The 23,177-nt window shown below is 34.5% G+C and overlaps 1 protein-coding gene across 3 annotated transcripts in view; it reads right to left on the bottom strand.

Moving 5' to 3' along the window:
* Nucleotides 1-452: 452 nt before the first annotated feature.
* Nucleotides 453-23,177, bottom strand: part of AP1AR (adaptor related protein complex 1 associated regulatory protein) — a 41,830-nt gene continuing 19,105 nt past the window's right edge. Inside the window, exons 2-10 of one of the 3 annotated variants that reach the window (XM_023219942.3) lie at nt 19,792-19,840; nt 18,263-18,289; nt 15,531-15,556; nt 12,158-12,254; nt 9,972-10,070; nt 7,996-8,054; nt 7,252-7,325; nt 6,360-6,488; nt 453-4,941 (exon numbers count right to left, since the gene is read on the bottom strand). In XM_023219942.3, the coding sequence (XP_023075710.1) occupies nt 4,676-4,941; nt 6,360-6,488; nt 7,252-7,325; nt 7,996-8,054; nt 9,972-10,070; nt 12,158-12,254; nt 15,531-15,556; nt 18,263-18,289; nt 19,792-19,840 (826 nt within the window). In that variant the 3' untranslated portion in view covers nt 453-4,675. The remainder of the gene's footprint in view (nt 4,942-6,359; nt 6,489-7,251; nt 7,326-7,995; nt 8,055-9,971; nt 10,071-12,157; nt 12,255-15,530; nt 15,557-18,262; nt 18,290-19,791; nt 19,841-23,177) is intronic. The other 2 variants (XM_023219945.3, XM_023219943.3) reach the window with 2 other exon arrangements.

Genomic DNA, 23,177 nt, shown 5'->3' with positions numbered 1-23,177 from the left:
CCCCCAAAACTCTCAAAACAATACTGACCTAATTTCTACCAGAAAGAATTGTACAGTGTTGAGTATGGGTTCTGACTCATACTGCTTGGGTTTATCGACCATTCCTGTAATTTGACATCTCAGATTCCTCTTTTGAAAAACAAGGATTAAATAGTGCTTCCTTCATAGGGTCTCTGTGAATATCAACCGAGAAACAGTATGTAGTCTCCTCACCACAGCGTTTACACACAATATGTGTTCCTCTGAGTAGCATGGGGCAGAGTTAGGTCCTCATTTTCAATGGTCTCATATAAGATTTCTGAACTACAGAGGACATTATCTGGGTAGGAGGAAAAAAAATCTTTAAATTTGAAATAATAATACTCATACAATTTATTTTGATATCATTTTCCAAATTTAATTTCATTTTCACCTTTAATATTTCCTAAGGATTCAAGAATCAGATGCAGGGATTCTGTTTCTCTCCGTTTTTGCTGTTATTGTTGTTGTTTTATATTTAGGATTTCAATGTGGAATCTCAGATTTCTTTTGTAAACTCCTTTACTGTCAGATAATTAACCAGAAATACCAAATAAATGAAGATGGGAAAATACTATATATTTACTATAAAATCTTTTTTAGATGTCTGTATTCTCAAGAAATTATGATTAGGACATATTTACATAGTTAAATGAAACCTCTGGCCTCTGCTAGAAAAATATATTTCTCTATTGAAAAAAAAAAGCAGGTATAATCCCAAAATACATCATTTCAAAAGTTCTAGTGTTACCAGTGGTGAGTATGGGCAGGCTCCATAGTCCTTGATCTTTGTCTTCCTGGGAGAAAGAATTCAGCCAAGAGACAGAAGTATATTTAAGGCAGAAACAAGAGTTTATTGAAGCAAAAAAAAGTACACTTGGATGGAACCAAGGGGGACGTCAAAAGATTGAGCACCCAGCCTGACCTTTGTCTTAGGGTTCTTAGAGGTTTATTATTTCCTATTTTTTCTCCCTGTCTCTTCTCCTCCCTGTATGTGGAGTGGTTTGCCAGTATCTGGGAGTGTCTTTTGGTGGTTGAAGTTATGCACATGCTCTCTTAAGGCAATTTTCCCTTACTGGGCTAGCGCCCCCCTGCCAAGCCCCGTGGGAAGGTCATATATTCGTCAAACTCTGTCATTTTGCCCCTTATTGCGCGTGCCTGGACATGCCCCCAGAGGAAGGCCAAACTCTGTCATCTTAAATTCTTATTGGGAAGTTGTTGCCCATGAGCTCAAGATGTCTCCCGTTAGATTTTCCCCTCCCTGTCACCAGCCCTGACATTCTTTGTGGCCCTGTCCTGCTCTGTTCATATCTGCCTATCTACCTACTCTAAAACTAGTATCTTAAATAAAAACCTTTCTATAACTTCACATCCCCTTCCAGCTACCCCATTTCTCTGCTCTTTTCAAGTTGTCTGCATTAGCTGTTCTTTATTCCTCATCCCCAACTCCCCAGTTTCCATCCCTTCATTTGTATAACTGTCCCCAAATGCAACTAAAGCAGCAGACCTCTTTTCAAAGCATTTGCTATTGTTGAGCCCTCTGATTTCCTGGCCCCTGTGACACTATGCTCTGGTTCCTGCATTTCTCCTGTATCTGTTTCTTTTGGCTGTTTCCCTACCCCCAACTTCTAAATGTCAACACCTAGTTGAGCTTCTCTATATGCTCCCCTGGGGTAAACTAAGCTGGTTTAATGACTTAAAATACCATTTTCCTACTAATGACTCCCAAACTTGAACCTAGACCTCTTTCTTGGGCTGCAGACATATATCCCATCACCAACTTGACATGTTCATCTTATAAACACCTCAAAGTTAACTTTTCAAATAGAACTCTTTCATTTTCCCCACTTTCCCAAACCTGTTCCTCCCATTACATTTATTAAGTCAAATCAGAACCAAGAAGTTACAGTTAAGGGCACTTGCAGCTGCTAGGCTGAGTTTTGCCTACGTGGACTATGTGGAGTGAGCAAGGTAGCCACGGCACCGTGCCAGATGTGTTACCCTACAGTAGTATCTGATTCTACCCCTTTCTTTAGTCTTACATCCAACCCACCAGAAAATCCTGATGCTTCTACCTGTAAAATCTGCTCTGCCTTTTCAAAACCATTGTAAACCCAAGGCACACTATATTCCACTGGGAATACTATACATCCACTCTTGCCTTCTTACAATCCATTCTCTACACAGCAACTAAAGCAATCTTTTGAAAATGTGTATATGATGACTGTACATCCTTGCTTACAAAAAATGTCAGTAGCTTTCTATTACACATCGAATAAAACTCATTCTTGGCCTACAAGGTCTTGCATCATCTAGTCCTTAACTACCACTCCAGTATCATCTCATTACCACTCTTCTCCCTCACTCGTGATGCTTCATTCCCAGTGGTCTTTTTATTCACAGAACATAACAAACTCTTTCCCACCTCAGGTACTCTGTACTTGCTGTACCCTTTGCTGATAACATGCTTCACACCAGGCTTTTTTACTTGACTGGTTCCTGCTTAACAATTAGGTTTTAGCCAAGTTAACAATGAAAACTTAAAACAATTAAGTTTTAGCCAAGGTATCTCCTCAGAGAGGATTCTCCTGACCTATGAGAAGTAGTCAATTGGCCCCCAGTTACTCTCTCTCCTATAATCTTGTATATTTTCTGTGACCTGTGATTTTCTTATACATATGTTTACTTATTATTGTCTATCTCTCTCACCAGAATGGTAAGCAAAGAGCAGAGACCTTATGTGTCTTTGTACTTCTATGTCCCTAACACCCACCACCAGTTCCAATATTAATACTATTCCAATATTTGCTGAATAAATTATTTCTAGTACTTTTTATAAACACAAAATGTTAACTTTTTTTAACAGTTAAAACACATTTTCAAGTTTAGTTCCATCTTGCTTTCTTAATTTACTTCTTTTTGTCTTCACATCAGATTTAATAAAATAATTACAAGTCAGGAATCAGAATACTTGCATGTTTATGGAGTAAAACCAGTAACAGTCAAATAACTTACTACCTTTAAGTGTAAAAATGTGTTTATTCACAACCATTTGTAAATTACCATTTGTTACCATTCCTTCAAAAAATTCTTTATGAACAAAAAGCCAAGAAAAATTACAATAGTAGCTTATGCCAAACCAAAAATATACATCTGATGTATACAAACTTTAAAAAGCATTAACACAGGCAAGGTGAATATAGATTACCTTAAAAATATTTCCAAGACACAGCTACAACTTAAATTAAGACAGATATAAATAATGGCATTACCTAATGTATTATATTTACATATTTAAAGTATATTAATTTCTATGACATAAAAAAGGAGATAAAACTACAGATGTCATTGCTTAGCAGTTCAAATATTGAAAGGGCCACATGATTTTTTTTTTTTTTTAGTACAGCAAGAACTTTAGGTTACTATTTATATCTGGACCTTCCTATATTTATAAGAACATGCACTGTCATTGTTGCAAGAGGAAAAAAATTTAAAAACATTAAGGAAAAACCAAAAAACAGTTTGCTTACTAAAATCATACCAAATCCTCAGCAAAATCAAGGAAAGCAATTATGGAGTGTTTTCTATTCCTGGCCTTTTAAATTGACACATACATTTTAGAGAAAAGAACAGTTGATTGTCTATAACAAAATGCGGTTATAGATATTGATATGCTTAGTTCTATCCCATTAAAGCACCTTGTACTACAAGGTAAACGAAAGCTTAATAAAATCAATGGAGCCTTTCATACCAGAAAGGATTTTATTTGAAATACCCGTATTACCTTTTTAGATTTTCCTTTCTTAAATCATGCAGAGAATATGTTCTGTGTAAAATCTAAGATCATTCATTGGAAATATAGAATTTTTTAAAAATAATGGTACCTAAAAACTTAATACTATATATCAATTAAAGTCAATATAGTGGCATGTAAAATGAAGTGGAAAAAACTATATATATATATATATATCTTCTTAAGTGTTATTTTTTATTATTACCAACTTGAAATGTCCAAACTCTGAAGGGTTATTTTTATATTATCTTTTGTTCAGATTGAATCAACATTATCATACTAGGACATGTAAATAAGGACATGTAATGCTGATACTTCTGCATTTCTTAGAGTCATCTACTCAAATCAACTGTACTTACTATTAGATAATAAAATCCAAAGAAGTCATAGAAATAAATAATGCTGGAAAAGGGAACACTATTCTAAATCTGAATCTGACAATCCCTCCTCATGCTTCCTTCACATCTGCTGAGAATTAACAAAAAAAGTCTTAATGTTTTCATAGTTAGACAATGAATAGGCTTCATAAATCATTCAAAGTAAAATTAATTTAAAAAATGGAAAAGTGGAAATCTACCATAGTAAACAGAAATGCTATAAAGAAAAGACTTAAAGTAAATTTAATTGGTAACATGACAGGACCATTAAATTGGTCTTGAAAAGCAGAAGGCAGATGATGAAATTGCACTTGATTCTGTATCAATTCAGATCCTATCATCCCTACTCCTTTCTAATAAAATAAGCATTTACAACATGGTTTCTTACACATCTCCCTTACAAAAAGGCTCAGCACAATCACTTATACATTCTAGTTGGTTTTTAACATTTGGTCATAACTGATAAACAAGGTCACACAATTTTACCCTATCGAGTCTGTTGATCTGTGTCAGAATGCCTTATGCCAGAATCAGACAGTTCTAATACAGGATTTACAAATCCAGAATACTCGGAATTTCCATTATCATCCATTTCGGCACTAACAAAATCATTCTCCCACTCCAGCCCATTGGAATCATCAGAGGCTGATGTAGGATTACTTCCAGTCTTCTTGTTGCTATACTTAAGTGCTGCCCGTAGAATGTCTTCCTCTGTTTTGGAACGTTCTCTCATTGGAAGCATTCTATTCATTCCTATGATTTGAACAGAGTTTTTAGAAATCTCAGAACAGATAATAAAGCTATATTTAAAAACTTCCAAGTTTAGCAATATAGTTTTTATTTAACTATCAGACTTGATGTGTGAATTAAAGACCCAGTCCCATGGAGGTCTTCTTAAGGGAGATTGTTAGGGTCTAACCCTGAAGTATGCCTGAGATAAAAATAAGTATTAACAGTCACCAAAGGGCAGTTTTGATGCATCATTTACTATCTGATGGGATGAAATTCCTGAAGAGTCATAAATAAAACAGAACGGATGGAGGATTTCAATTGCTATTAGTCTTATATGGCCAAGTTATTATGTCCGCCAAAGTCCTTTCCTACCCACATAATTTCATTTCCCAGAGAATGACAGTCACTCTAATGATAACATGTACTTTTCCAGCATTTACTAGGCTCCAGTTAATGTTATATACATGTCACAGATATGAACTGATTTAACCCGCAACAACTCTATGGAGTACAGTACTATCATTCTCATTCTGTAGTTCAGCTAACCGGGACAGAAAGGCTAAGTGATTTGGGTAATGTCACATAGCTAAACAGTGGTGAAGCAAGAATTTTAATCCATTCAATCTGGCTCCAAAGTCTGTGGTCTTATGCTCTTCCGACTCTACCAAACAGAGGAGAGACGTTTCTATGGGAAACTGTTCTAGATCTAATTCGAAACAAAATGAAATTGGTAAAGTGAAAGTGTCAATAATCTTGAAAGGAAAAAAGAATGTCATTTTACTGGCAGAAGGAAGGGAGAGAGGACAGAAAAGAAGTTTGAATCTGTAAGTACAGAATCAACGTTGGTAACAATTAAAATCTAGGATTCGCAAAGAGATTGTAATATTCCTAGACACATTTAATGATTTTCTTTTTTGACCTTAAAGCTCAGATCCCACCATAAAAGAACATTTAAATCTGTATAACCATTGTCTGTCACTCCTGAAAAATCACCAGGACTCAACCCAGTAACACAAGTTATTTCTATAGATATGATAAAAATATGAGCTAGATACTAATATAATTTTGTAGATTTGTATCTGGTGAATTTGTTTCTGTGGATTTATTTTTAAGAGAAGTTATATTTAACTTCCGGCTTTAGAATGTCCACAAGGGGGTAGTAATCATTCATACCGAGTAATGTCATGGGCTTGGATTACAAAACCTTAAAGAAATTAACATTTATTTTCTAAATCTAAAGAAACATTAAAAATTAAGGAATTTTCTAAACATTTTTATCAACAGTGATAATCACCAATATAATAACAGTCTAAAAAGTGTTTATATGATTTTTCAAGGGCTTGAATTTATTTCCATTTAAATAAAGACCAAGGTAGATTTATATAAATCAACACAGATTATGTTAAATTTTTCAGGTAAAATTGTGAATTATAAAATACCTTCTTCATCTTCCCACTCTAGATCTAAGGACGTGCTGTCGTCATTTCCACTAGTTGATTTAGTTTTGGTCATTAAATCACAACTGCTTTCTGTATTTGGTGTCAAAACTGTAGCATCTGATGAGAGTCCTAGAGTATACACGAAATACAACTGAATACTCTCATCTACACTTCTACCACAACAGCCATTTTATTATGTAACAATTATCTCTCTAAATATTATTATTATTACTTTTAGCTTCATAAGAAATAATTCTGAAAGTCATTTTATTGGTAAGTTTCTGTTAGGAACAGTATAAAGAAACTTTTTTTTTTTTGGCCATCTAAGCATAGCAAACATGCAAATTTAAGTGATTATAAACTTTTCAAATATGGTGAACTCTAGAAAATATTTTTAACAGTCAATTACAAAGGGGCACCAAAAAACGAACAAGAAAGATAAAAAGCAACCTATATTTTCAAAAGGACCCACTACTATACTATGCTTCCACTATTGGGAAGCATATGAGTTTTTGCTTTTGAAACTTGAGGAAATATTTTAATCTTATAAGTCAATTTGAAGTAAAAAACAAGTACACTTTTCTATTACTTCCTCCCATCTTTCCTTTCTTTTTTTTTTGGAAAGGGAAGGGTTAGGATCACAGTAGAAATGGAAAAAGGAGTGCTTGACTTCCTATATGGATCTACAGAAACAGTCTGAGATTTTTCTTTGCTCCAACTTCTTTTTAAAAAGAAAAGATGAGGTTGTATAATTAATGACTACCTAGGAAACTGACCTATCTGGGAATTACAAATTTAAGAACAGAAAGTTATTCTACAGAAACAGAGCCAGAATCTCTACTTATCTGTTTACTGTGGCATAAAAAAGTACAGAAAATACTTTAATACTTACTACTACTTCGAAAAACTTCATACTGTGACTTTGTATTTCTCAAACAAGATTCAAAGTCATCTTCTGGTCCTGAACTGTAATAAAAGTGAAATAATTTTTTAATATATTCATGATAGATGCAATATAACAAATATTTAAGCTAATGATGGCATTTTGGCTTGAAGACCTATGTCATACAAATTCATAACTGCTGTACAATTAGAATAACCTATATGAAAATAGTTCTTAATTTTCTTAATACTAGCATGAAACTGAAAATAAGATGATTTTGGTTAATCCTGAAATCCAATCTCCAAAGCTTAGCCATAAGTCCAACTTTACAATAATGAAGCATGAACAAAATTCTTTGAACGAGTAGTGATATTTGTGGAAATGTGACACTGAAATATCTCTTCCAAAAAATGACCACACATAAACTTTATTGTAAGAAAGAGAGGGACTAAGGAAAACACAAACAACTAAGGTATAAATAACTCACCCAAAGACTTTCACCTATGGTATTACATCTATATGGGAAATGAGACCACTCTTAAAAATGCAATAAAGTCAGTTTAAATGAATAATAATAATGTTTCAATTTATATGCTCTCAGTATTCTTCCAAGGTAATGTCTTTTAGAAGGAGTAATTTTTAGGGAACACATAAACATGAATACGTATATACACATCTCGAGGTGAACAATGCTCTACGTAGCAATAAAATGTTCTACCACAAAGAGAAGGAGGCGTATGTTTCATTATTTACCTTTGATATTCTCCATTGTTGGAAGGATGATATTGCTGCACAATTCTCTGCCTTTCTTGCTTTGGAAACATAATGTAATTAAAAAAATCACTCTGTTGTAAAATTATGTATTTTAAAACCACTCATGCAATACCAAAAAGTATTTTTTTCTAGTTTCTAAAAAAAAAAAAATTATTCTGTTGACATATTTTTCCTTAAATCCACCACTATTCAATTCTATATCCCCTTATTTATGGGAATAATTTTTCTGAATTTATCCATGTATAATCCAGAAGTGGCCAGAATATTCATAGTGTTATTTTAAAAAAAACTTTTTTAAAACAGATATGTATTGATATTCTTAACATTCTTAGTATACCCAAGAACTTTCAACCTATTGGAAAAATGAGGAGCAGGAAAGGAGTAGTTAAAACAATACAAGAAGTTCTATTCTGGGTGAAATAAGTAGCAATAAAACAACAGATTTATAAGATCTGGCTGAGTTGACTCAGAAATAATAAAAGCAATTGACTAAGATTTAGAAGAGCTGTCAGAGTTGTCGCTCTGATAGCTATTAGCTATGTATTCCTGGCATGGCCTTTACCTACTGTTCCTTCATCTATAAATTACAGATAGCTATATTACTGCTCTAGCAAGCTCAGGGTTACCATGAAGATCAAATGATTGGTGGGTGTCTGTGTATGTTTGTGTGTCAGTATGTACTGTATAGACTGTAATGTGTTCCTATATCAAATATTTAAACCAGGGTAGGAAAAACTCAGAGAACCCTGGAAATCACCCATATGGATGCTGCATATGGAATGCTTTGTCTTTAAAAGGGAAGCAGTAGATAATCTATTACAGTAAAAAGAGTGCCTATATGATAACCAGAAAAATACTTTTCTTAGTAGAAGGCAAAAGTTAAAAACTTGTTCATTATTTAGAACTGACTTAAAAAGCAAAGATATTCCTTCATATAATCTGCTAAAACAGCAGAGAGAAAAAAAAAATGAAGGGAAAGAGGGGGGGAAGGACACAGTTCACACAGAAATCATGTAACAGTATGATACACATGATATTTCAGTTTCTCTAAGTTTTACAATGTGACATGATCTTTATACTACTTCAATTAACACTACAGAGGTGAATCCAAACAGGCAAAATATGGAGGAAGATATTAAGGATACCGGCTAAGCACTGTTGTGCTTGAACTTTGGCTCTGGCCCTTATTAACTGTAGGATCTCAAGCAAGTTACAAAACATATCCTACTCTCAGTTTTCTCATTTGTAAAAAAGGGATTAAAAATACTATCTCATAAGATTGTTGTGAGGATTAAATAAGGTAAAACATTGCTGCTCCTGACAGTTAGGGTTCCATAAATGTTACTTATAGTTGCCAGACATTATGGTAATGCAGCATGGTAAGATATGGTAAATCTGCTGCCTTCCCTGATAATATATCAAAGATTTCTCAAGACCCAAACTCCCAATCTCCCAAGGACACAAGAATAAAGATGAGAAGCAAATAATAACCTTATGGGGCAAAACAGCACAGTTTATCCAGTTCCAGGGAATAAAATAAATTCTAGCAATTTAAGAAACTGTTAAAAAAAAAAAAAACCCTCACAAAACAAAATGCTTTGCCAATTATATTTAAAGGCTAGTTTGGCAACATTTTCCCTCTAAGAGTACATTTAATTTTTCCGAAAGAATACTGAGTTTTATAGCACTAAAATTCATCTTTAGGATAAACAGGAATCAGCATTTGCTAATCTAAAGCTAAATAGCACTGAGCATCAAGCATGTAATCTGATATTATTTCTAGCTGTTAAAGACTGACTAATTTGCCTTGAAAATTCTTAAGAATATATGGGTAAATACATTCGTTGTTAAACAAGAAGTCCTTGAGAATAGAAAAAAAACGTCCCAACTAAGATTGGTTAGAGCAAATAAGGAGAAAAGCAACCCTAATATATGCTGGGGTCTTTTCCCCTCACCTCCAAGAGCTTTCGCTGCTTTGCTGCCCTGGCTGCTTCACGCTGTGCAGCGTATAAAGCTTCTTCTTCTAGTCTTAACTTCTCTTCTTGTAAGGCTAACTGTACATGAACAAAACAATAAGGATTAACAAAAATCAGAACCTGTCTAACTGCTCTAAAAATAAAATGCTTCTATTTATAAAACAAAAAATAAATTATTAAAAAATAATTGATCTCTACAAAGCATAACAAAATTGAAATGTTTGCAACTATTTGTTTAAATTTCTTCTTTTACAAAATAACCCAAAAGATATAAAACACATTACAGGATTCTTTAGAAATTGAGTCATGAAGCAGTAGCATCTACTCTGTACAAAGTATTTCTTTAGAATATGCAGTGATCTTCATTTTAAACAATCATTCCAACACCTATCACCCTCACTAGTTGGACAGTTTTGGCCCTCATAAATCCAGTACCTTTAAGATCAATTACATCACTGTTGACCAAAGTGAACTCAGCTTTCACAAAATTCATGTTTTGTCATCTAATTAACATCAATGCACGTCTCCTTAATTTTATTACTATCAAACTATCAAAAAATTACTTCAAATGTACGTTCTTGCCATTCATAAGAGCACACAAACTGCTTTAGTAGTATCTATTGCATGTTAAAGTTAACTTGAAAATCAAATTTCAACACAAATTTTTTTCTTTAGACTATTAACAGCTACTGTACAGTTTATGTTAATGCTTTGGAAATCACTAATTGGTCCTAAACATACTTTTCTTTTTGAGACAGGGTGTTATTCTGTCACCCAGGCTGTAGTACCATGGCACCAACACTGCAGCCTTGACCTCCTGGGCTCAAGCCATTCTCCCACCTCAGCCTCCAGAGTAGCTGCGATTATAGGCGTGCACCACCACCCCAGGTGAATTTTTGTATTTCTTGCAGAGATGAGGCCTTGCCAAGTTGCTCAGGCTGGTTTTTAACTCCTGGACTCAATCTGCCCATCTTGGCCTCCAAAGTGCTGGGACTACAGGCATGAGCCACCATACCCAATTTAAACAGACAAATATATGTATATATATGTATGTATGTGTGTGTATTAATTTTTTTTTCTGAGACAGGGTCTTGCTCTGTCACCCAGGCTGGAGTGTAGTGGCTTCCCTTCGACCTCCCATAGCCTTGAAGATCCTGGGCTCAAGCAATCTTCCCACTTCAGCCTCCTTAGTAGCTGGGATTACAGGTGCATGCTACCATGCCCGGCTAATTTTTGTGTTTTTTTTTAGAGATAGGTTTTCAGCATGTTGCCCAGGCTGGTCTCAAATTACTGGCCTTAAGTGATCTGTCCACCTCGGTCTCCTAAAGTGCTGGAACTACGGCCACCATGCCTGGTCTTAAACAGAAAATTTTTAAATGTGCAGTGGAATGTGAATAATTCCATTTAGTGTAGTGGGTGCAAAACAGTAATTATAGGCCATTTCCATAAACACATTAAATAACTTTAACACTTACGATTATCAGTACTTAGTTCTCTGAGAACAAATATACCCACCAAGACAAAAAACTCTTCAAAAAACCACTTACTGTGAAACAGGGTAATTTTTTTAAAATTTGCTTTTTGTTGTTGTTTCCTTTTTGAGACAGGGTCTCACTCTGTTGCCCAGGCTGGAGTGTAATGGCATGATCTTGGCTCACTGCAGCCTTGACCTCTCTGGCTCAAGCAATCCTCCCACCTCAGCCTCCCAAGTAGCTGGGACCACAAGCGTGCACCCCTATACCAAGCTAATTTTGTATTTTTTGTAGAGATGGGGCTTTGCCATGTTGCTCAGGCTGGTCTCCACTTCTTGGGCTCAAGCAATGCACCTGCCTCGGCCACTCAACGTGCTAGGATTACAGGTCTGAGCCTGCTCTAAAAGTTGGTTTTAAATATCAAGGTGCATATTCTTGCCAGAGTTCCTACTTTGTGAATTAAGAAATTGTTTTTAAAAGAATGTACTATCTCCATTTTTTGGCAGCATATGATTTCTGATAAATTAAGCCAAACTCAAAGAAATTATAATAGGCTGGAATGATTTAACTTTTAAATCATATTCATCTGTATATATCTAAATATAGGTTCAATGACTCTACAGAATATATTATCTAATGACAACTCTCTCCTTTATGATAACATGTACTTAAGCAATATAAGAGACTATTCACCTCTTTCTGAATTTTCCTATCAAGATCTTTTTGTTTTTCGGCAATGGAATCATAATGCCTTTCTCTTAGGTCAACAATTTCTTCCTCAGTAAGAGGCCTAGAGAAAAAAAGGGGGAGGAGAAAAAGAAAAAACAAAATGAGTCTAAGTCCAAATAAAACACTCAAAAGCCAGTGAAATTCTCAAATTTTGCTGTTAAAAATGTTAAAGCAATCTGCTACAACTTCAATTGTTAAGAGTAAAAAGTATACATTCTAACATTTGCTATTATTCTAGTATATAAATTGGTGAGTTGATACAATATCAGAATAGTTTTTAAAGCACTACAGCCACCTTTTAAGAAATACGGATTTTACTTACCTTCATCTGGCTCTGCTTCAGCCATCTGACCTATGGGTATATACCCTAAACCGTATCCCAAAATGCTCATCATAAAATACAGACGTCAGTACACTATTACACCCTGATCTCAGCCCTCATACCATTCTGGAACTCTTCTTAATCCTCCTAAATCACTCTGGCTTCCCCAGGCCCTTCATGCTTCCCTTTTCTTCCAGTCTGTCTGTCCCAATCATCTTCTGGCCTTGCTTTACTTACAACCAACATGGACACCAAGGCAGATCTGAACTACTTTCTTACCAACATATTCCCCTTCTTGCACTCCTATCATTATTCCATATTCACTCAGTTTACTCACATTCTGACCCTGGGTCATTTCAATGATCAGCCCTTCCTGTTTCAGGCTGCTAGAGAAAACTGACATCAATTTGGCACTCGGCCCTTAGCAGTAGTCCTTTTACATACATGTGGCAACTCCTTCACATATCCTATACTACCAAATTAAAAATCTTCACATACTCAAGTTCCTTATTCATACTTTTTTTTCTCTTAAAAGGCAATTTCACTCCACTTTTAAGAAATGAGGAGTATCAACCATGAATCACCCCAACTTTGTGGCAACCCCCACTTACTTACATATATCCTTCCTATTCTCCTCACCATCCTCTAAAGAGGAATGTTCTTAACTTGTTCGGAGTCACCTACTACATTTATACCCTTGATTCATTCACCATTGTGTCCATCTCTCCTGCCCCACTCCAGAGAATTATCTGGGACCTTGTTCTATGAATTAGTACCTCTCTTTTACCTTTAACCTATTCCTTTTGTCTGTCTGCACCTCTCTTCCATGGGAAGGAAGGGAGGAAATGAGGGAGGGAGGGAGGAACTAAGAAAAAAACCTCCATTTGACCTATATCTATCTCAAGCTACTGCTCCCTCTTTCTTTCAGCCAAGTCCTGAAATTAAATGTATAATATCAATAGTCAGCACATCTAGCACTTACTATGTGCCTGGCTCTCTTCTAAATGTTTCACATATATTAACAAATTGTAATCTTCACAACAACCCTCCAAGGTAGCTATAAGGATTATACATATGAGGGAAGTGAGAGGAAGACAGATTAAGAGTATGGCTAAGTAAGTCATATAGTAGGTGGCAAAGCTAGAATCTGAACCCCAGGTAGTGTAGCTCTTGTTCTTAACTACTGTTCTCTTGCCTTCATGTCCTTACCTCCCATTCACTTGTCAACTCGCTGCAGTCTACCTCTGCTCCCATCACTCCAATAACTCTAGCAAAGTTAATCAATGGATTCTATGTTGCCAAATACAATAGACAATTGTAAGTCCTTATCTTACTACCTCAGTTTCATGGGACAGTGTTAACCATTCCCATCTGTCTGTCTCCCCTCCCTTGGCTTCCCAAGCTCTCCTGGTTCTTCTTTTTGCCTACTACTTCTTGGTCATCTTCAGAATCCTCTTCTAGTGTCCGCCTAGTCAATCCTCAGATCACTGCTCTCTCACCATGCTCCACCTCTCCCCAGACCCCACCTCAGTTAGGTGATCTTGATAACTATCATGGTTAACTAGCCATTTATAGGTATTATCTCCTACTTCCGTCCCTCCAGCTCTAACTTCTGCTAGCCCTAGTTATATATTAGGGCTTTAAAATTTTTTCTTTGAAATATAACTGAAATAAAATGAAATACAGATTTTAAGTGTTCAGTTCATAAAGTTTTAATACTTGTATACACTCATGTAACTTCCACTGAAAGCAAGATATGTGACATTTCCATCACTTCACATACTTTCCTTGTGCCTCTTTACAATCAGTTCTCTCACTTTGCTTATGCAATTTCTTCTGTCTGGAATGTCCTCCTGCTCTGCCTTAGCACTAACCAACTCTTCAACAATCAACACCAGGTGTTATCCCCTTAAAAATGTCTTCTTGGATTTATCTCTCCAGACAAGAAGCTGTTTTGGACTAACAGCCTCTTCTCTATGGTTCCCTAGAATGTTCTATAATCACTATTTAATTGCTTTCCCTACCTCATATTGAAATTAGTCATCTCGAGAATCTATCTCCCAGACCAGGATGTTCTTTCTTCTATTGGAGAGACTATGTCTGATTTTTAAAATCCCAGTGTCTAGCACGGTGCTTGGCACATGACAGTTGCTTAATAAATGTTTGCTAAACTATCACAAGAACAGAAAACCAAACACCGCATGTTCTCACTCATAGGTGGGAACTGAACAATGACATCACTTGGACTTGGGAAGGGGAACATCACACATCGGGGCCTATCATGGCGGGGGAGGGGGGAGAGATGGCATTGGGAGTTATACCTGATATAAATGATGAATTGATGGGTGCTGACGAGTTGATGGGTGCAGCACACCAACATGGCACAAGTATACATATGTAACAAACCTGCACGTTATGCACATGTACCCTAGAACTTAAAGTATAATAATAAAATAATAATAATAATAATAAAATAAAAAAATAAAAAAATAAAAAAAATAAATGTTTGCTAAACTAAAAAAAGTAAGGATTATATGTTCCTAATGTAACACTGTATATGAAAATATTCTCTTGAAATCAAGAATGTTCTTTTGACTTAAAGATACTTAAGTAACACATGCAATTTTAATAAAATATGTAAAAGCTGCTTAAATAATTATAGTACAAGGTTTTAGTTACTATTAAAAGATGTGAAAAAATTTAGAAGAACAAGTTTTAGAATGCATAAAGAAGGAAAGGGGTAATAAAGTTAAAAAATTTAAAAGAAATGTACTTATCAATACTAATGGTTTTAAGAAAACTAAAAAACATATAACAGGTACAACAGGAAAGCATCTAGGCACTTACATTAAATTCTTTAATATTCAAAACAGTCCTTTTGAGATATATTTGTCTCAATCTTATAGAAAGAAAAAACTAAAAGTTCTGAAATGTAAACTGCTTAATGTCTCAAAGTAAGCAAATGATAAAGCATAATTTTTTTTTTTTTTTTTTTTTTTTTTGACAAAGCCTTACCTATGACTGCTTCCTGGGCTCTCCCCCTGTACAAAAATTAATTAAACAATTAAAACAAATTAGCTAAATTCTATTTAAAGTAATCAATACAATTTTTATTCAGTCTAAATACTTTCAACTTACCCATTTTTATCAGAGTAAATACATTTCACTATTAAATATATTTCACTATTAAAAATACTTGAAACAAAAAGTTTTAAAAATTTGCTACTTCTCCATAGCAAAATTTAGTTTACTATCTAGCTTAATTACATAAAATCATTTGCTGGACATTTCTCAATTTTTTTAAACAAGTATTTGTTATATACCAAATGAACTGGGGTCAGGATGGTATTAGACAACATATTCTCTATGTTCTCATTTATATTAACAATTGATCCTCACTTTTTTGCAGTTTCTGTATTTGCAAATTTGCTTACTTGGAAAATTTACTTGTAACCACAAAATCAATACTCTTTGAGCTTTCTTGGTTATTCAAGGACAGGCATGGAGCAGTAAAAATTTTGAGTTGCTCAGCAATGCACATTCCCAGATGAAGTAGAACAGGGCAACAGACACTCTGCTTTCTTATTTCAGCTCTCATGCTATAAACAAGTATCTTTTTTACAGTCTATTTAGTGCCACACTGTTTGCATTTTTGTGCTTTTTGGCTGGTGATTTCTGTTTAAAATGGCCTCCAAGTGTAGAATACTAAGTATTCCAGTGTTCCTAAAGGCCAAGAAAGCTATGATGTGCGTTATGGGGAAAATATGTGCATTAGGTAAGCTTCATACAAGCATGAGTTTGGGCTACTGGCTTTGAGTTCAAAGTTAATGAATCAATAATATATGTTTAATACGGTATCTTACACAGAAACATACATTGAATGAGGCTATATACTGATTGATGAACATATTGTGATCAGAGGCTTGCAGGAACTTAACCCTGTATTTCCCCTGCAGTAATGCTTCAGCATTCATCAATTTAGCATTTACAGCAACTTTATCAAACATAATTACAATAATGAGAATCAACTTTTTGTTTTCTTTCACAAGGTTATGAAATTATCTGTAGTTTTTTCCTCCAAAGCAAAGCATAACTATTTTCAGGATTTATTCAGGTTTATGCCTACTTCTTACACATTTAAACTATTCATATCTGAAAGTTAAAATATAAGAGCAGGAATAAAAATCCAAACGGTCCACATTAGTTTAGAAAGTAGCACTACAAAACAAGATGACATTCAACTAAACCAAACACAAAATATGAAGTAAATGAGAGAGGAGAAGAGGGGTTAGCAAAAACAAAAGTAAACAAAAAAATCCCCAGCCAACCAAACAAAAAGCATCTTGGGAAAATACACGGAATCACCAGTTCTCTTGAAAAGTGTTATGATGCTGGGATGAATTCTAATGGTGGCTGAAAGAACGCTTACTTTTAACACTTGTCAGATGCTTTAAAAATATCATGTCCAGTGTTTGCTTAAACTTTCAAAGAGAAAGACATGAAGACAAAAGCGACCTTTGCAAAGGAAAAGAAGTAAGTTCTATGAAATGGAATGATATTCTACTGGGAGAACAAATGGCTAAAATAGTTTCCAAAATGTGTCCTATCAGATGAAAAATATGTATTATTATTTTATAAAAGGATTTTTACCCACATTAATTTGGGAAGAGGTGAGTTGAACAAGTTTAAGTAATTCAGTTTAACAATAGTTTATCTCAGAACCTTTTACATGCTAATTTACATTCTAAGACTAGTATTCTATACATACTCGAGAAAGGCTGGACTAAAGAATACATTTTTAAAGGAAAAGATTAATACATTTTCTTCTTTCTCTAGAAAACAAAAATGACAAAGTGTCAACTTGCAGAGTTCTTCTAGACTAACCAATTTTCAAGATGTAGAAAGTAGACCCAGGGAGGTTAAGTAATTTGCAGAAACGTACACAATTAATTTAGTGAAGTTGCAAATTAGCATACAAACTAAAGTTCTAACTATACCAATGCATAAGAAATGCTTCTTAGCCTTTTGACTAAGGTCAAATGTTGAAATATACACCACATTTTGCTGATTATAAAATGCACTCCCTTCGTATTTTTAACACTTCTGTATTTGAGAAGCATCTTAAAACTTGCTGAATTTTATGAGATGAAATGTAGAAAATCAACATAAAGAATAACTGATAAAAGAGATGATGGCTAAAGTCAGAAACTGTAGAATAAATATGTATAAAATCTGACATCAGAATCTATGAAAACTATAAAGAATGGGCCTACTCCAAAGCTGGGTGAAGTGGTACACACCGATGGTCCCAGCTACTCAGCTGAGGCGGGAGGACTGCTCGAGCCCAGGAGTTTTAGTCCAGCCTGGGCAACATACCGAGATCTTGTCTCTTAAAAAGAAAACAACAGCAACAACAAGAAAACAAAGGGTTTACTCTGGATTGTGAAGTATTTTACCTACCTAATGGCAAGAGGTTAGAAATATTAGAAGTACAACTTTCTGAAGTTCCTCGGGTTTCTGTATAATGCTTTAAAACCTGTATGTGTGTATAGTGTATCTTAGTATTTGGAATTATTTTCTAATATAAATTAGTAAAACAAGGAAATAATAAAGAACTAAAAAGTAAAAATAAAAACTAGAAAATAAAAATTCTAAAACAAAAATAAAAATTGTAAACATAATTGTTAGAACTAATGAGATGATCAATGAGAAAAATACAAGTTTTGTACTATTATGGAAATACTTACTTCATCACTTTCTACTAGATTCTCAAACTGAAAGGACAAAAAAGTAAGTGTTAGGAGGAATATTTGTCTTAGGTATACATCTCGCAAGAAATTATGTTACTTTTTTCATTTAAAAATAATATATCTTTATATTTGTAAGATATTTAATTCAAATGCCTCTTTAATACATCATTTCATTTGATATATTCAACGGTCCTAAAAATGGCCAAGGCAAGCATATACTATTTTAATTTATGACTTTCTATGAATGAAAATCAAACAGGAGAATTATAGCAATTTTCTACATAAATCAGAACTAAAACTTTCATCTGAATTGAATATTTCATACAAGTATTTTCAGTCCATGCTACCAGAATATTCCACTTCACTTGACTTCAGAACAAATGTCATAAGAAGGAAAATTATTCAAGGAATGGGGACTAAAAGAGACCCAAATAAGAATTTCCCAACATGTTTATATTTATTCATCTATTCATTCACATAGTCATTTACTGAAAATCTACTAAATGGTCTTTACTATCCCCAAATAAAATGTCTTTCTAGAGATAGGAATGTGAACAGTTTGATCATAATGTGATTAATACTATTATGTCAGTGACCTAATGAAAGTCATTACTATTATATCACTAAAATGTCTGCATTTTAAATATAAATAACTTGATAAGTAACCACCTGAAAGAAAAGGCGTTTTATTGTTAATACTGTTTGGTTTAAAGATTGAGAGGAAACAATGAATTCAAAAGGTTTAGAAAATTAAGGAATCTCTCTAAAAAGAGAATAAAACTGTTAAAGTTATTATCTTTATCTTATTTTTATATTGGTTTGTGATTTTTAAATATCTAATTCCTGCCTTACACGTTTCCTTATTAATACAGAAGGTCATGAAGTACAGTGTTCAAGCTTTGGAGCCAGGCAGTTTGGACTAGAATTTAGGTTTTGCCACTTACAGGTTGTGTAATATGGCCCAATTTCTCCACCTGTCTAAGCCTCTGATTTTTCATCCATGAAACAGGGTGACCACCACCTGTTTACAACAGAGTTGTGATGACATTCGTAATTTGTATGGTGGAGTGGCTAGTTTATACAGTAGGTAAGGAATAAATGGTAGTTTCTATTATTATATTTTACATTCAAAGAAAAAGTGACTCGGTGATTCTGCTGTGGAGTTACTTTAAACTCAACTTCCTGCTTTGTTTCTGGACTTTCCTGGCTGGGGCAGGCCAACCATCTCTCATTATACCCACTGCCCTAGTGAGCCACTATTACTGACAGAAGAGTACCTTCTCCCTCACTTATGTAGGGTGGGGGGAAAAGCTATTAGAAAAACAGAACCATAATCCTCTGCAAACTTCTTCCTATTCATTCCTTCCCCACTGCTCCAACTCTTTCAATCTTCACTAACATGAATACTATTGAAACATAAACAGTTCATTCTAAATTTGGGTCCAGATCTTTCCCTCTTTACAACAAAAAGCCCCTTCTGCCTTTCTGCAGGCACTTTTAATCCAATCAAATTAACGACTACTTACCTCTATTGTTAAGTGCTCACCTCTTGAGCATGTTCTAAAATACTTGGATCTGGGAAGGAAAACAGAAAAACTTTAAAAAACACAATTAACTCTATGATTGAATTAATATAGTAGCATAAAAGCATTTATTTCCTCAAGAGCAACTTCAAAATCTCTAACATACAGTTATGTTTATAAAAAAAGAACAACAAAATTTATCTAAGAATATAAAAAGTCCAGATTTTTAAACTTCATTATGGCTTTGTTTAGTCAACTAATATTTCTTTCTATTGGTACTAATATTTACTGTAATAATTTACTGTATTTACTACATTGAGTAGAATACATTTTAACATGTATCTCATTATTTTTACTACATCAAGTACCTTGTCAAAAATACTGATGTGTTAAATAATATATAAAAATATGTTCTCAGTTTTGTTAAAAATACACAAAACATTAACTATCTAAAACATTAACTAAAAGGATATATGTCAATATGCTAAGAGTAGTTATCTTTGGTGGTGGAATCATGTATCTTTATTCAAGACTTTGTTATCTTCCCATGCCCTCATGAATACAAGAGAGAAACAATGCATATACATGTCAATGAAACAATCCATTACATTATTTTTTCCAACTAGGGCCAAATATTGACTTTAATCATTCTTTTCTGCCCCTATTAAACTTACATGTAGTCAAATAGGAATCTTCTTTATTATATCTTCTCCAAAGATATGTCTACATTCTAAATATGTCTACATTCTATGTCTACATTCTAAATACTACAGCATCCAAGCTGGCATCCCAGGACAGGGCCACTCACAGTCCTTTGTAACTGGAAGAGCCCGAAGATTGAGACTTTCAGTCAATGTGCCTCCTGTTACAGCTGTCAAAACTGATGGAGAACTCCATCCCCGTACAATGGGGATCCAAATGTGCTAAGTGTTCCTAAAGCATCAGGATTCATGGACAGAAAGCACACTTTTAAGAAACAGGAAGAATCCTGGGGTTAGGACAGGTCAGAATTCGTTTGCTTTTCTTTCTTCTTTTGGAGACAGGGTCTTACTCTGTCGCCCAGGCTGGAGTGCCGTGGCGCAATCCTAAGTCATTACAGCTTTGCACTCCTTGGCTCAAGTGATCCTCCTGCCTCAGCCTCCCCAGTAGCTAGTAAAACAGGCATGCACCACCATGCTTGGCTTCACTTATTTTTGTAGAGACAAAGTCTCAATATGTTACCCAGCCTGGTCTCAAACTCTTGGGCTCAAGTAATTCTGGGACTCCCAAAGTGCAGAATTCTTTGTATTATGTGTATGTGTGTGGATGAAGGTTTAGTGAAAGAGAATGTCATATCATGACTGAAGGAAAAAAATAGCAATGAAATTATAGGAACTATTGTTCCTGCTATAATCTTTATCTGCTGATAGATGCAAATCTGTCTCATTGCCCACTAAGATCATTGGTAAAAAGCAAAGAATTTGGTATTACAATTCCACAGATGTCATGGAGTATATCCAACATAAATGCAGTACCCTTAATCCTCTATCTAGTGCCTCCACTCTTAATCTCTTCTTTATTTCTCAAACAAATACAGAAATGAGTTGAACCTTCAGCAGTAGCACTGGGTTCTGGCATTAGGATTCCTGCTTACAGTGCTATATGCTTCTCTCCCTGCAACCATCACTATCTTCCATGAATGAAGAATCTGTCTCTGATTAATGTTTCCTCCTCCAGGTTTACTGAGTGGTACAGCTGAATAATTAGAAATAAAGCTCAGTAATACTATCAATAGGAGCCATCAGTATGATTTCACTGCTGTGGCAAAGCCCAAAGCTAAGTAGAATACTGTCGAAACCAAGGTAACTGTTATACTACATTTATATTAGATGGCAGAACACCATGTTCTAGTTTAATCATACATAGATAATACAAACTAACTTTAGTAGTAGGCAAAAGTGTTATCTGTCGTAAATGTCTCCCTTTTCTCTCCCCTCTATTCACAGCCAGCTATAGTGAGGACACTCATATTCTCACATGACTCTGAATTCCTGAGTATCTGACTAAGCTAGAATCAGTCAATCCCTCACACCTCATTTGACTGGTTCAGGGTTACACAGAAACTGAGCAGGGAGAGACAATATCCTTCTAAGAGCTCTAGAGAGTTGCTGGGGATTATGCTTTCTGACAACATGCAATGAGAGGAATGAACTAAACTGAAAAAGTGCTCTGACAGCATCAAAATCATCCCTAAGAACCAGATGCATCCCACCCTGCTCATGGTTTTTGGTTATTAGTTGAGAAACCTAACATCCCTATTATAAATGCTACCCTTTGCCTAAGATAGTTTTAACTGGGCTTCCGTCCCCACAAAATCCTGATTAATAAACATGAATATAAGTGATATGACAAGGGAGCAAATTAAGAATAGCAATAAATAAAACAAGAGAAAAGCAAAATGTATTTGGGAAAAAATTCAAACTTTCCTTTTAAAATGGATTAGATTGATACTTTGCTCACAAAATGCATATCTTGACTCCTACCACAATAAAAGCTAAAATTTGGCAAACTCAGGGGTAACGTTTTTATCAGGGGAGCTTTATCCTGTAACTTATCTGAAAATACCAGAAACATAATGTGTGTATATTTCATGAATTAAGAGTTACTTATTCAAGTATGCTTGAATTATGTTTATTTGTTCAAACATTATTGATGATTGAATAGGACCCTCAGACATGTGATGCGTTAAATTCAGTCACTGACATTTTGCCAACTTCCAGCCATATAAAACCATAACTTTTCACATACTTTTCTATATTGTATGTAATACATATTTTAAAAATAATTAGAAAATCAACTTTCTAATGGTCTGAAAGGACCATTTCAGATTTCGGAGAGCTATTAAGAAATGAAAAATGAAAACTCAAATCTTTCCTATTATTGGATGCTTAAAAGCCTAGCAAATTTGGAATACACCTTTTACAACGTTTCCTATAATAAACCATCCTGACATTTTCTATTCTTTCCTTCAGTTTTGTTCTCGATGAGGCTCTTGGCAATCAATCCTTCACTACTTGCTCCTAGGTAAGGATGAGAATATAAGTGAAGGGTAAGTGGAAGAACTGGGGAAATGAATGGAAGTACTCAACTATTAAACTTTAAGTCAAGTTTTATACTTTTATTTCATAAGTATTTATCAAGTGCTTCTCAAGTGCCTGGCACTGTTCTAGGTGCTGGCAATACAACTGTCAATAAAAAGATAAAGGCCCTGCCACCTTGGAGCTAACAATTTGGGAATTAATGACAATAAACACCTAGATAAATGCAACAGATGATAGTAATTGCCATGAAAGAAAAGTACCTCATGCTGTTTTCCATAAAGTTTGTACTAATTCACATTCCCACCAACA

This window comes from Piliocolobus tephrosceles, chromosome 3 (genome assembly GCF_002776525.5).
Source record: "Piliocolobus tephrosceles isolate RC106 chromosome 3, ASM277652v3, whole genome shotgun sequence".
Lineage (NCBI taxonomy): Eukaryota > Metazoa > Chordata > Mammalia > Primates > Cercopithecidae > Piliocolobus > Piliocolobus tephrosceles.
Note: the sequence above shows the minus strand (reverse complement) of the source record. Positions and strands in the feature narration are given on the sequence as shown.